This window comes from Rhinatrema bivittatum, chromosome 19 (assembly GCF_901001135.1).
Source record: "Rhinatrema bivittatum chromosome 19, aRhiBiv1.1, whole genome shotgun sequence".
In the NCBI taxonomy this organism is placed as follows: Eukaryota; Metazoa; Chordata; class Amphibia; order Gymnophiona; family Rhinatrematidae; genus Rhinatrema; species Rhinatrema bivittatum.
The window spans coordinates 24,303,354-24,317,760 of NC_042633.1; the positions used below are offsets into that span (position 1 = coordinate 24,303,354).

At 48.0% G+C, this 14,407-nt stretch overlaps 1 protein-coding gene across 1 annotated transcript; it reads left to right on the top strand.

The window, feature by feature from the left end:
* Window positions 1-7,700: 7,700 nt before the first annotated feature.
* LOC115080791 (lutropin subunit beta-like) lies at window positions 7,701-9,543 on the top strand. The gene is made up of 3 exons (XM_029585200.1): window positions 7,701-8,212; window positions 8,313-8,498; window positions 9,015-9,543. Exons 1-3 carry the CDS (start codon window positions 8,198-8,200, stop codon window positions 9,243-9,245), a joined length of 432 nt encoding a protein of 143 aa, XP_029441060.1. The 5' UTR covers window positions 7,701-8,197; the 3' UTR covers window positions 9,246-9,543.
* The last annotated feature ends 4,864 nt before the right edge of the window (window positions 9,544-14,407 follow it).

Consider the following 14,407-nt stretch of genomic DNA (forward strand, 5'->3'; position numbering starts at 1 on the left):
GCGTGCCGGAACCAATGCATCCTCCCCCTGGAGTTTTTTTTGGAGAGGGCTCCTTAGGCCCAGTATGGCCCCAAGCACTCTCGGTGAAGATTTGCAGCTCTGCCTGCTCCCTCTCTGTGCACCAAAAACGGCATTGCATCAGTCCACACCACTGGCAGGGCCCACTGAATCTGCCTGTATTCGCCAGTGTCATCTAATAATCACAAAAAAAAAAATAACTGAACAGAACCAGCTCTAGAACAGATCCCTGAAACAGGCCAACCACCACCACTCTCTCCTCAGAGTGAATTCCATTTACTACCATCCTCGTGTCACCTATCATGCAACCATTTGAGTCCACCCCAAGCTGCTTCATTTATTCATGAGCCTCTTATGTGGGACTGTCTCAAAAGCTTTGCTGAAATCCAACTACACCACATTCCAGCCCATGACCTTGATCTAATTCCTTTGTAACTCAATTGAAGAATCAGGTTCACTTGACATGATCGGCCTCTGGTAAAAAACCATGCTACCCACTGCATTGTATATGGTTCACCATCCTTTCCTTCAGGAGTCTCTATTAAATGTTCCCACTATGAAAGGGGAGTGGGGGTGGAGGACTAACCAGCCTGTAGTTTCCAACCGCCTCTCCGCTACCACTTTCATGAAGAAGCACTTTATCCACCCTTCTCCAGTCCCATGGAACCACTCCTTATTTCTTTGAGGAAAAGGGGGCTGGACGCATGGAATAGCTTTCCAGAGGATTCAGTGGAAGTCGAAACAATCCTGGAAATCCACGGAGAAGCATGGAGGGGAAAGCCAGCTGGGAGCCATGGCATAGCACCAAGAGAGGAAGTGACTGCAGGTGCACACTAATGAACTACTGCTACAGTAAAAGCTTTTCTTCTCTGTCTCCATCTGCTGACGTGGAGGAAAAACGCACACATCTGGACTGATCTGGGGAATACAAGATGCAAGACGCTTTAAGGAATGGCAGGAGTGGCCTTGTGATTACAGCATTGGGCTACCAAGGTTCCAGTCCTGCTTCAACCACAGATACTCTGTGTGATCTTGGACAAAAAGAAATTGCAACTTACCTGATAAATTTCTGCCTCTAAAGAAGGAAGGCCAATCCACACCAGTGGGTTATGCACTCCTACCAGCAGATGAGGGCAGAGTAAAGCTGATGCACTGACATATAGCCTTGCCCTGACATCAGCCTGTAAGTATCTCTAGAAAAGCCAAACTGTAGACAAACTATTTATATTTGAACATGACCATTAACAGTCAATCACTCATGCTTCCTACCGGGAAACACTGAGCTCAGCAAAAACATTAACACCAACTAATCTGAGGGGCTGGTTATGTCACCAGTCCTTCAAACAAATGAACAGAAATAATACTGTTCATTGTCCACATATAAGGGACACACTAAAAGCAAGTAGGCAGCCCAGGGTGGGTTGTGGATTGGCCTGCCTTCCTTTGAGGAAAGGAAATTATCAGGTAAGAAGTCATTTCTCCTTCCTCTGCACTCAGGCAGGCCAATCCACACCGGTGGGATGTACCAAAGCTACTCCCGAAAAGAGTGGGATTCTGATCTGTGGTCCCGTCAACATGGCACGTGCGAAAGCCGCGCCCTCCCAAGCCTAGTGTCCAAGCGGTAATGCTTGGAGACAGTGACCAAATCGCTGCTCAGCAAATCTCAACGGGAGACAATCACCGAAGCTCCACCGACGAAACCACCTGAGCTCTAGTGGAATGCGCCCAGACCTGTCAAGGCAATGGAACATCTGCATCCACATAGGCAGCCGTGATGACTTCTTTCACTCAATGGGCTACAGTCGCCTGCATCGATGGTTCTCCTCGTTTACCTCCACCATGGAGCACAGTCGATGAGACTTACTGAAAGAGCAAGTCATTTTCAAGTACACCAGATGCCGCTTGACATCCAAGGAATGCAACAGATGATAATCACACTCATCCCTATCCCTGTCCAGCGTGGACAGGGAACTAGACTGATTCAAATGAAATTCCGAAACCACTTTCGGCAAAAAGGAAGATACAGTCCTAAGCTGTACCGCCCCCCACAGCATCATTTTGTAGAAACAGCTCAGGGCAAGAAAGAGCTTGCAGCTTGGAGACCCATCTTGCAGAACAGATTGCTACCAGAAAAACTGTTTTCAAGGTGAGCAGTTGCAAAGAGAGACATAGAAACAGAGAAATGACGACAGAAAAGGACCAAATGATCCATCCAGTCTGCCCAGCAAACTTCCTAAGGTAGTAGCTGCTGCTCCGTGCAGCTATCCCTAGCCTTATGATAACCTATAAACATTGCAGCTAGCAACATCTTTTTACTGGGTGATGAGCTTTCTTGAAAAATCAAACAGTGCTACTTGACGTGCTTTGCTTATGGACTTGGCCGTAGAAGCAGTCCTGTGTTTTTTCCCTCATGTCTGCGTATCAGTATCCCAGACCATAGAAGTTGGGGCCCTCTTGATTGTTGTCTGAATTCAATTTCCCTTTCCCCCTACCGAAGTAGGGAGCAATGTTGCAGTTGCATTAAAAGCATAGAGGCTTAACGGTTAAGATTAGTAATTTCCATGCCTTTTGCTAAGGGTAGTAATTGCTGCACCATCATGGTTTAATGGAACACAGTCAGCATGGATTTACCCAAGGGAAGTCTTGCCTAACAAATCTGCTTCATTTTTTTGAAGGGGTTAATAAACATGTGGATAAAGGTGAACCGGTAGATGTAGTGTATTTGGATTTTCAGAAGGCGTTTGACAAAGTTCCTCATGAGAGGCTTCTAGGAAAACTAAAAAAAGTCATGGGATAGGAGGCGATGTCCTTTCATGGATTACAAACTGGCTAAAAGTCAGGAAACAGAGAGTAGGATTAAATGGTCAATTTTCTCAGTGGAAAAGGGTAACAATGGAGTGCCTCAGGGATCTGTACTTGGACTAATGCTTTTCAATATATATATATATATATATATATATATATATAAATGATCTGGAAAGGAATACGACGAGTGAGGTTATCAAATTTGCAGATGATACAAAATTATTCAGAGTAGTTAAATCACAAGCGGATTGTGATACATTACAGGAGGACCTTGCAAGACTGGAAGATTGGGCATCCAAATGGCAGATGAAATTTAATGTAGACAAGTGCAAGGTGTTGCATATAGGGAAAAATAACCCATCCTGTAGTTACGATATTACGTTCCATATTTGGAGTTACCACCCAGGAAAAAGATGACAGCAACAACTATAAATTTCTAAGTAAACTCCCTCCCCTCCAATGAACCGGAAGGAAGTGAAGTTGCCCAAAAAGACAACGGAAAACTTGTTTCCCAAATTTAACATAAGCGATCAAGATTGAAAACCTCCAACAATTCCGCACTATAAACAAAGCAACATTACGAGCCCTGACATCCAAGCAATAATGCCTAGGAAAAAACATACAACGACTTCCCAGTAGCTGCCCAGCAAATTTCATGCGGAAACACCTGTTATGACTCAACCCAGAAAGTCGCCCGAGAATGCGTTGAGTGCGCCGCTAAACCCCCTGGCAACAGGCGCCCTTTATTTATTTATTTAAAATATACGTATATACCACACCCTCCAAGGTTTGGGCGGTTTACAATAAAAACATACATAAAATTAATAAGGACAAACAATAACATGATATAAAGCAAGCATAATAAAAACAGAAAAAAATAAATAAATAAGAGCAAATACAAAAATCGTTTAAAAGGAGTAGGAATAAAAATGAGGTTGAGAAAAGAAATGGAGAATGTGGAGAGGAGGTAGGAGGAAGATGAATAAGGGGAGAGTTGAAAAAATGTTATTCTGGGAAGGCACATTTGAATAGATGGGTTTTTAGTGCCTTTTTGAAGTCCTTGGGGTCAAGTTAGAAGACGGATCTGTGTGGAAAGGGAATTCCAAATGATGGGGCCTGCTATGGAGAAAGATTGTTCGCAAGGGGTTGCTAGTCTAATGAGTTTTGGAGAGGATAGCTGTAAGATACCATTTGGTTCTGGGACTGTAAGACCCGGGTTGGAGTATATAAGTGCAAAGTGGAAGATAGCCAGAAGTTTGTGTTATGAATTAAGTTGTGGATAATGGTAAGTAGCTTGTAATGAATGCGCCAGCTAATGGGTAACCAATGAAGATTGTGTAAAACAGGAGTGATGTGGTCAGAGAATTTGGAACCTGAAAGTAGATGGGTGGCAGAATTTTGAACCAGTTGTAATGGACATAAGTAAGAAATTGGGAGACCGATATAGAGGGAATTACAGTAGTCAAGACCAGTTAGGATGAGGGATTGAAGGTTGGTACGAAAGGCATCATGTTCAAGCAAGGGTTTTATGTGCTTTAGGAGGCAGATCTTGGGGAAAGAGGATTTGACTACTGATTGAATGTGGGATTTCATATTGATTTGAGAGTCGAAATATACCCCAAGATTACGAACTTTGTTGGTAATATTGATAATGATGTCAACAGTGATAAGAGTGGGAATATGTGTAAATGAAGGATTTCCTAGGTTCATGATTTCTGTTTTGGATAGATTTAGGCTGAGTTTACGGTGAAATAACTAGGTTTTGATGTATGATAAACACATTATAAAAAATATTTCTGTGGAGGACCAGTCATGGCGTGTGGGGAAAAAACAAATTTATGTCATCTGCGTAGAGACAGTAGGAAACACCCAGAGTAGATAGAAGTTTACATAGAGGAGAAAGGTATATATTGAACAAGATTGCAGAGAGTGCTGATCCTTGTGGAACACCAGTCTAATGGAAACCAGGTTGAGGGGGTATTGTTGACTATGACAGCTTGAGTTCTGTTAAGGAGAAATGATTTGAACCACTGAAGTACAGTGCCCGTTAATCAGATATTGGTGAGGCAGGAAAGAAGTATGTCATGGTTGATAGTGTCAAATGTAGCTGAGAGATCTAAGAAAGTGTAAATATAAGAAGTTCCTGAGTCAAATCCACGATGAAGAATGTGTCGACTCGATTGCTTCCTTCAGCAACCACGCAATTGTAGCCTTAGACGCCTTACTTCCCCCTTCTTTGGACCACTCCACAGTACAAAGAAGGGATCTGACCTACAAAAAGGTGATACGATCTACAGAAATCATAAGTGACCTTTAGATACCTCAATAATGCACGCCTCCCATCTAAGAGCCTAAGCTCTCCTGTGTGAGGCGTAGAGGAATCCAAATCCAGAAAAGCTGGATGTTCCACTGTCTAAGATGGAATGTAGAGACTACCTCAGGCAGAAAAGAAGGCACCATCCATAAAGATACCCCCAAATCTGACATCTGTAGGAAGGGATCTTGATACGACAGCGCCTGAAGCTCTGAAATCAGTTCTCTTTAGTGGTTCAAACTGAGCCTCACACATCCTCTAAGGACTAGATTCAGATTCCAAGATGGAAAAATGTTCCACATCTGAGAACGCAAGTTCTTAGCTCCCCGAAGGAAGCGTATAACACCCGGATGTGAGGACAGAGGATACCCTTGCACCTTACCCCCAGAAACAAACCAATGTTGCTACCTGAACTCTCAGAGTTAAAGGCCAGTCCCTTGACCAGAACCTTTCTGTAGAAAAGCCAAAATATGTGACATCGTAACCTGAACAGGCTGAGGCTCTGCCAAAAGCAGACCAGGACTGGAAGATCCTCCAAATTCACACATACGTCAAGGATGTAGAAGGTCATCTAGCCTGAAATAAGGTGGAAATAACCACTTCATAATATCCCCTCTAGCTCATTCGTCTCCTCTCAGCAGCAAAGCCGCGAGACAAAAGTGAGCCACCTGAACCAAACATATTGGGCCCTGGTGGAAGAGAGTCGACGATGTCTGAACCTCAAGGGCCTATTCTATGACCCTGTTGATCATATCTGGGAAGCATGGTCGATGTGGCCACTCTGAAGCTACCAGGATCACATTGCCCAGATGTTTCTCTAATCGCTGTAATCCCTTGTCCACCAGAGTCTACGGAGGGAAGAAAAAGAATGCCTCGAGTCCACGGCAGCACCAGAGCTCTGATTCCTTCTGTACCGTGTTCTGTTCAGCAGCTGTAAAACCGTGACGCCTTGGTATTTTTTTTGGTCGGGATACCCCCATCTTCTGTGAATGAGACACATTGCTGCTTCCGACAGCTCCCATTCCCCGGGTTTTTCTCAAACTGAGAAAATCCACCTGAACGTTGTTCACTCCAGTGATGTGAGATGCTGCCAGCTGCTCCAAGTGCTGCTCTGCCCAGAGAATCAACTCCCAGGCTGTGGAAAGATAATTTTAGGCAAGTTAGCTAGATCTCCGGAAGACTTTGTACTGCAAATAGACAGGTATGGATCAGAACAGGCTCTAATGATTGATGAGTATGAATCAATATATTGCATGTGATTTGAGTGCAGGGACTGTACAAAGGCATAACACTATCACCATTTGTTTCCTGCATTCCTGAGACATTCTGGCAACAATGAGCTGAAAAATAGCCACTGAGCCAGCTACCGGAATAGTGGTCTTCTTAGTGACCACCCACGCGTCCATCTTAGGAAGTGCCAACAATTCAAGCGTGTCCTCAGGCAAAGGATACAGCTTAGCCATTGCCCAGTCTACCTTTAGGCCCATCTCCGGAGTGTCCCACTCCCTGATGACCAGCTTTATAACAGACTTATGAAAAGGGAAGGCTTTCGCTGGATCCCTCAGGCCATTCATGACGGGGTCCACTCCCTCCTGATCTGACTCCTCCTGAGGGACCTTGATCCCCAGCTCGAGAACATGAGGGATCAAGAACCACAACTCTTCCTTCTGGAAAAGACGCACCACCTCGAGTTGTCCCAATCCGGCACCTCGTCCAAACTTCCATCCGGTTCTTGACCATCTGGGCTGTTATAAGGCACCGCCGGGTCCCAGCAAAATTAACTCCGATGAGAACGGAGTAGGGACCTCTAATCCTTGATCGGGAGAGCCCCCCTCTGAATCAGCCTCTCTGCGGTGAACCGAGGCCTGCCCCACCGGAGACAACATAGGAGGAAGGTCTTAACCCCCACGAAACAGTCCAGGCAAGCCATCAGCACCCGACAACATGGCCGCCTTTCCTGTGCCTGGTGGGGGAGGGGTGGCTGATTTCAATGGCGCTCCTGTGCCAGAGTGCTGCTTTGGTTGCTGCTCAGACGTAGCACTTGCTGGCCCTGACCCGCTCTCTCCACCAGAGAGGCAGCAGAAACATAGTCCGGCACGGGACAGCCGCGCGCCATTTGCAAACAGAATGCTGTTCCACCTGCTCACAGGCCTGACCGCATTTGAAAAATAATGCCACTGCCGCACGCGATGAACTGCCACCCGAGAACTCACCTCTGAACAGCCCCAGACACTCAAACACAGCCTACCCGGCCGCTAGTACCCTTTGCCACTCAGCACCTCTTCCCCTGCCTTCAATTAAAAAAAACAAACTTTAATGAGATGGGAAGGAAAAAAGGGTACTTTCCTGACTGAAGAGCTGCTGGATTCCACTTGTTCTCCTGGGGGGGGGGGGGGGGGAAGAGAACTGGCCCCACCAGCTACTCACCCCCCCCCCCCTGCTGGCAAAAAGCAGAGACAGAGAAGGGTCCCCAACCCCCTGCTCGTTCCACTCAACACCAGGAGGGAGAGCCCCACCAGGGCAGGATGCTAACACCTATCTTCTTTTTTTTTTCCTCAGACTGCAGGGATTGACCTCTAACATCTGCTGGAGACAGAGCAATACTGAGCGACTGCAGGTGGCACTCCGGGTTATATGTCAGTGCCAGTGAAACTCTCTCTGTCTCCATCTGCTGGAAGGGAGGCATAATTCCAGGAGTCTGGACTGATCCGAGTATGAACAGGAACTTTTAATTCATAACAAATGAAACCTCTGTCAAGAAAAGAAGGAAAATCATAAGTAGAGACATTTGAAGGGAATCTGGGGTATGAGAGTAACTCCATTTGGCTTGTTGCAGGGGATATAGAAATGTCCGTCCCCCCCCCTCTTCTGCTAATCTCAGCTGGGGGTGTAAGAGCTCATCTCTCACCTTGTACTGTGGAACACAGTATCCTCGACCCTGAATCTAGCCATGCGTCACACTCTGCCAGGGAACCAAGTTGGCTGGGGGACAGAACAGCATAAAAAGGGAGCCGGCAGGTGAGCTGCTTACTTCAAGGCTCTTCTCAACACCTGTGACCCATGCTTTCCTGCCAGGTAAGCTTTCCTCTAAGATGAGCAAGGAGTGCGCCTTCTCGCATGGATGCTGCTGGGTTTAGAACATGCTCACTTTTCCCCCTCTGCTTCCCCCCTGCAGAAGCTCCAGCAGAGAACAATGGTCGGGATCTGGATTCAGCTGCTCCTCCTCACTGTGCTCCTGTCTGCTGTGCAAGGAATCCAGACCTGCCACACAGTCAATGTTACCATCTCCGCCGAGAAGGACGAATGTCCCTACTGTGTGCTGCTCGTTACCAGCGGCTGCACGGGCTACTGCCAGACTAAGGTAGGAGAGCTTATTACTAACACACTGCTAGCCAATGTTTGTAGCAGCCAAGTGTTTCCGTACCCACCCTGACCCAGCAGCAGGTGAGTGTCCTTGTGCATGTTGCAACCCACGGAGAACCTTACCACAGCAGGCAAGCGTTGCTGTGCATGCTGCAATCTGGGAAGAGCTCCCATCACACGAATGTTCCTGTGCATGCTGTGACTCAGCAGCGCTCCCGTATAGCAACTGAGCATTCCTATGAATGCTGCGACAGTGGGGTCCCCCTACATACCAGGCAAGCATCCCCTTAATGTGATGCAACCCGGCAGTGCTCCTGCATAAGAGCGGAGCTTTCCTATGTGTATCATGACCCAGCAGGGCTCTCGTCTAATGGCTGAGTGTTCCTGTACATGCCATGATCCAGCAGGGCCCACACTTTAATAGACAGGCAGTAAGTGCCTCTTTGGGTTCAGTATGTTCCTTGTTAAGTCAGCAGTGCAAACCTTTTCTCTCTCTTCCTCCTCCAACTGGCAGGATCTGGTGTTCAAGAATGTGCTGGCCCCTATGCAGCAGCACGTCTGCACCTATGGGCAGATTTCGTACCAAAAAGTCAAGCTACCGATGTGCCCCCCTGGCGTAGATCCCTTCTACACGTACCCTGTGGCACAGAGCTGTGAGTGCAACACATGCAAGATGGAATACACCGACTGCGGCACGAAAAGCATCGCTCCTGACTTCTGCACTGCCAAGACCCTCCCCCGCTAACACGAACCAGGCTCAGACGCAACACGTCCCTGCAAAAGAAGTGCTGTATCCATTTCCTAACGTAGTGATCCAAAGCGTTAAATCTGCTGTCTAAGAGCTGGGCAGCATGTACCGTTTGTACCAGGACACTGGTTATTAGAACAACCCTAACACTAGTGTGAACGCTAAAGTGCAGCACTAGCGTGCGCTGTGTGCAATTGTTACACCCACTCCATCTTGCTTTCTGTAGTTCAGCCAAGTCCTGTCATTATTTATTGCTGTTACTGAATGTAAATGCTATATTTTAATAAAGCTCCCATCTCCCCTTTCTGTGTGGCACCATAAATATCTACAAGAAGTCTGCGATTTCCTGCTAAGCATAGAACCAGAATATCCCAGTCTTTGTATAGTAACCCCCCTCACTCAAACTCGGCTGTGATAGGGGTTACATACCGGCCCTCCTAGACACTGCATACCCAACCCATGTCTCATACAGAGGCCATCCTACCTTGCGATAGTGGACATCGCCTCCACTCTGCGGTAGTAGGGGTGAATGTGCCAGCCCTTGCATACACTGCATCCCCTCCTGCTGTTATAAGGGAACACCTCGGCCCTTGTATAATGGTCCTCCACCTTGTGAAAGTGGAACACATCAGCCTTCATATGCATCCCCTCCCCATCTAGTAGGGGGTAGACACCAGCTCCTGTACAGGTCCCCACCAGCCCTTGTAAAGGCCCTCGCCCTCACCCTCACCCTGCTGTTACAGGGGGAACACATCAGCCCTCGTACGTACTGCACTGCCACCATCTCGTCGTGACAGAGGATAAGGCCAGCCCTATATATCTATATATAGATATATATATATATTGCAGCTTTTGCTGTTGACAAGGGGATGCTCCAGCCTTTCAGGGGTGACATTCTAGCCCTAGTAAAGAGCACTCCTGTCATGCTGGCAAACACTTCAAACCCTGCAACCCTCCCTGCGATAGTTCTCATGAAGAACAGAATTCACAGGAACAGATGAGGACCCAGAGGCTCTGTCCAATTTACTTCCTGATGCAATGCCACAGTCCCCCAATGGATGAGATCTAGCTTACCTGAGGTGCACCCCTGGAAGTCCATCATCCCTCTACGTCTCATTCTGCAGATAGGATATTCCAACATGTGTCAGGTTAATATCTCCCCTTCATTGCTGCTTTATGTTATCGCTATTCAGCTCTCCTGCTAGAGATCACTCTGGTGTAGATGAAGAACCAGCCCCACCACCTCCTTTTTCCATGCTGCTACTCATTTTCTGTCTTCCTTATCCTTTCTATAAAGACTATTGCACCATGAGACCGTATCCCTGGCATGGGGACTCGCATCTCTCTGTACAGCCTAGAATATGGCCCATGTGATCGGCATCCACTGTTATAACTTGCAGGGCTGAGGTTTTATTCCCCAAGAATGTGAGCATCTGTGCTCAGAGCCTTCCATGTCCCGTCCCCCCCAGCATATCCTCACTTGCCCCCACCCTCTTACCGTCCCCGTCTTTACAGGTGACCTTGTGAGACACGCAGAAAAACTGACTGGGTAAGGAGTAATATCCTACAAGTGGTTAGATCCTTACAGTGTGGACAGGAATAATCGGGCAGCCTGGATGGGGCGATTGCTCTCTTTCTGCCCTGCCTACTGTGTTACTCCGTAATTTTGTTTGCTGGGGAGGTGTCAGCCTGATTCTTCCCTGCTAATTTTCATTCCTGTAACACCACAGATCAGTCCAGACTCCTGGGATTTGCCTCCTTTCCAGCAGATGAAGACAGAGGAGGTTTTGCTGACACTGCCACATAACCTGGTGCACCACCTGCAGTCCCATCAGTATCGACCTGTACCCAAGCCTAGATGGAAATGTACCGAATAACACCATGTAATCTCACCAAACCATCTCCCGCCGAACGAGCAAGAGGAAATGGAAAACCACTTAACCTAAACGATTCTTTCACCGTAAAATACAGAAAATACATCCATCACCTGAGACCCCCCGAGAAAACATCTTCAGTTTATATACAAGACAAACAGATCGAGCGGACTCCGCAAACCCGGGCAGGCTTCTGGACTGATCTGTGGGACTACAGGAACAAAAATTAGCAGGTAAGAACCAATTTTCCTTTCCCTGTACGTACCCGGATCAGTCCAGACTCCTGGGATGTACCAAAGCTTCCCTACACTGGGTGGGACTGCGAGAGTCCCGCTCGAAGCACACTTTCATCAGAGTTCCTAGACTCTGGCGCCTGAACGTCCAGACAGTAATGTCTGGAGAAAGTATGTAATGACTTCCAAGTCACTTCCCTGCAAATCTCTTGTGGAGACACTGACATTCAGCCCAGGATGTCGCTTGTGACCTAGTCGAGTGAGCTCTCAGACCCCAAGGCACCGACTGGCCCTGACAAATGTACACCGAAGCTATGGCCTCTTTCAACCAGTGCACAATGGTAGCTTTAGAGGCCTTATGACCCTTCTTCGCCCCACTTAAGAAGACGAAAAGATGATCAGAAACCCTGAAATCATTAGTGACTTTCAGACAGCCTAACAGCACTCGCCTCACATGGAGGACACCTCAACTCCTTATCCAAAAGAATCCCTGGATCCAGATTTGTAAACGCTGGTAACTCCATGGACCGATTCAAGTGAAAAAACGAAACAACTTTTGGAAGAAAAGAAGGCACTGTCCGTAACGAAATCCCGGAGTCCAAAATCTTTAGGAAAGGATCCCTCTTTTGTAACTCTGAAATTCGAGCCGAACAAACTGCCACCAAAAAAAACGATCTTTAGAGGAAGACCCTTCAAAGTCACCCTGCGCATCGGATCAAATGGCACCCCACACATTGTCTTAAGAACCAAGCTTAGGCTCCATGGAGGGCACACGTTCTGCACCGGGGGATGCAAATGCTTCACCCCTTGCAGAAAACGCACCACATCCGGATACGCCGACAGAGGTATGCCTTGCATCTTGCCCCTCAGACACCCCAAGGCCGCCACCTGTACTCTTAAGGAGTTGAAAGCCAACCCTTTCACCAAACCTTGCTGCAAAAAGCCAAAATGTGGGCCCCTGAAGCTAGAGTCGGATCCATGGTGTGCTCCTGGCACCAAGCCTCGAACACCTTCCACACCCGAACATAAGATAAAGAAGCAGACTTCTTTCTTGCTTGTAGTAGAGTGGCAATAACATCCTCCGGGTAACCTTTCTCTCTCAAACGCCGCCTTTCAAAAGCTAAGTCACAAGAGAGAAGCAATCTGCCTGGTCCAAAAATATAGGGCATTGATGCAGCAGGTTGCAAAGATGCGCCAGACGTAGTGGTCCGTCTATTGCAAGATTGATTAAATCCACAAACCACGGCCACTGAGGTCAGACAGGAGAATCCCCTCTGGCCATGGGAGAACTAAGGCATTGACTCCCTCTGCTCAGCGCTCCCTTCTTAGACTGAAGAACCGTGGAGCTTTGGCATTCTTCTGCATAGCCATCAGATCCATGCAAGAGACTCCCTACCTACGACGAATTAGATGCATGGCCTCTTCCAACAACTCTCACTCCCCAGGATCTATCCGCCGGCAACTTAGAAAATCCACCTGCACATTGTCCAACTCGGCTACGTGGGAAGCTGCCAGAATCTCCAGATGCTCTTCCACTCATTGCACTAACTCCTGGGCCTCTCGCACCACTGCTTGACTCTTCGTACCACCCTGTCAGTTGATGTAAGCCACCGCCATCACATTATCCGACAAGACTCTCACTGGCCTGCCCTGTACAAGAGGAAGAAAAGCCAACAATGCCAGATGGACCACCTTCGTCTCTAGACAGTTGGACCATGACGCCTCCTCCAGAGACCACTGACTTTGCACCACTTGAGTATGACACACAGCTCCCCAACTATTCAGGCTCGGTCAAATCCAGAGACGCCCAAAACTTCCCTTTTAGCCCCACTGCAATCACGGACCTCAGTGTTTCCTAGGGGCCATAGTTCCCGTGCCTATCAGGAACAGGGCCCGGGGAGATATTCCATTTATTTTGTGGTCCCAAAGAAAGAGGGCACCTTCCGCCCAATCCTGGATTTAAAGATGGTGAATGTGGTTCTCAAGGTTCTCAGTTTTCGGATGGAAACATAAGAAATTGCCATGCAATTTCAGACCAAGAGTCCAAAAGCCCAGCATCCTGTTTCCAACAGAGGCCAAACAAGGCCACAAGAACCTGGCAATTACCCAAAACACCGTTATTTTGGTCCATTCCTCAAAAAATAGTGATAGCCTGGCTCCCACATTTGGTACTGGTTGGAGAACCTGAACAGAAGAATGGACCATATCTCATTGTGAGGCCTTAGCACCCGCCCCCAACTGAGGGTTACTTGGTTTGCCGAATCTTCTGCCGCGAAAGGACCGAGGCCACGAAGGTTGCCGGCTTGAGCGAAAGGACGACCTGGAAGACCGCGCCGGTCAGGGGTCTCCTGCTACCACGGAACCGAGCCCGAGTTGTAAACGAGCCTCGTGACCGAGGCCTGTCCTCTGGTAGTTTATGAACCTTGTTCTCTCCCAGAGATTGGATCATGTCCTCCAATTCCTTGCCAAACAACAACTTTCCTTTAAAAGGCAGTGAACCGAGGTGGGCCTTGGAAGAACCATCCGCAGCCCAATTTCGGAGCCAAAGGAGCCGGCGTGCGGAAACCGCGGAAATCATGGATCTGGCCGACGTGCGCAGTAGGTCATAAAGAGCATCTGCGCTGTACGAGATTACCGCCTCCAGCCGGTTCGCCTGAACAGCCTCCCCCTCAGAGAGATCGGCATTGGCTTGGAGCTGTTGGGCCCAGCGAAGACCCGCACGCAGAGCAAAATTACTACACATCGCAGCACAGACCCCCAGCGCAGACACTTCGAAGTCCTTCTTGAGCTAGAGCTCCAACTTTTTGTCCTGTAAGTCCTTGAGGGCCGTTGCTCCTATGACTGGAATAGTGGACCTCTTAGTAACAGCTGACATTGCTGCGTCCACCCTAGGAATTCGAAGAAGCTCCAAAGGGTCCTCTGGGAGAAGATATAGCTTGTCCATGGCCTTGCTTACCTTCAGACCTAAATCCGGGGTGTCCCACTCTCTGAACAGGAGATCAGTCACTGAGAAATGGAAAGGAAAGGAAAGGACACCGTAGGCCCCCTGATG

Excerpts from the sequence above, each read along its gene's own strand:
- LOC115080791 (XM_029585200.1), top strand. Across the intron at positions 8,499-9,014 it reads CGGGCTACTGCCAGACTAAG|GATCTGGTGTTCAAGAATGT; the intron begins GTAGGAGAGCTT and ends TCCAACTGGCAG.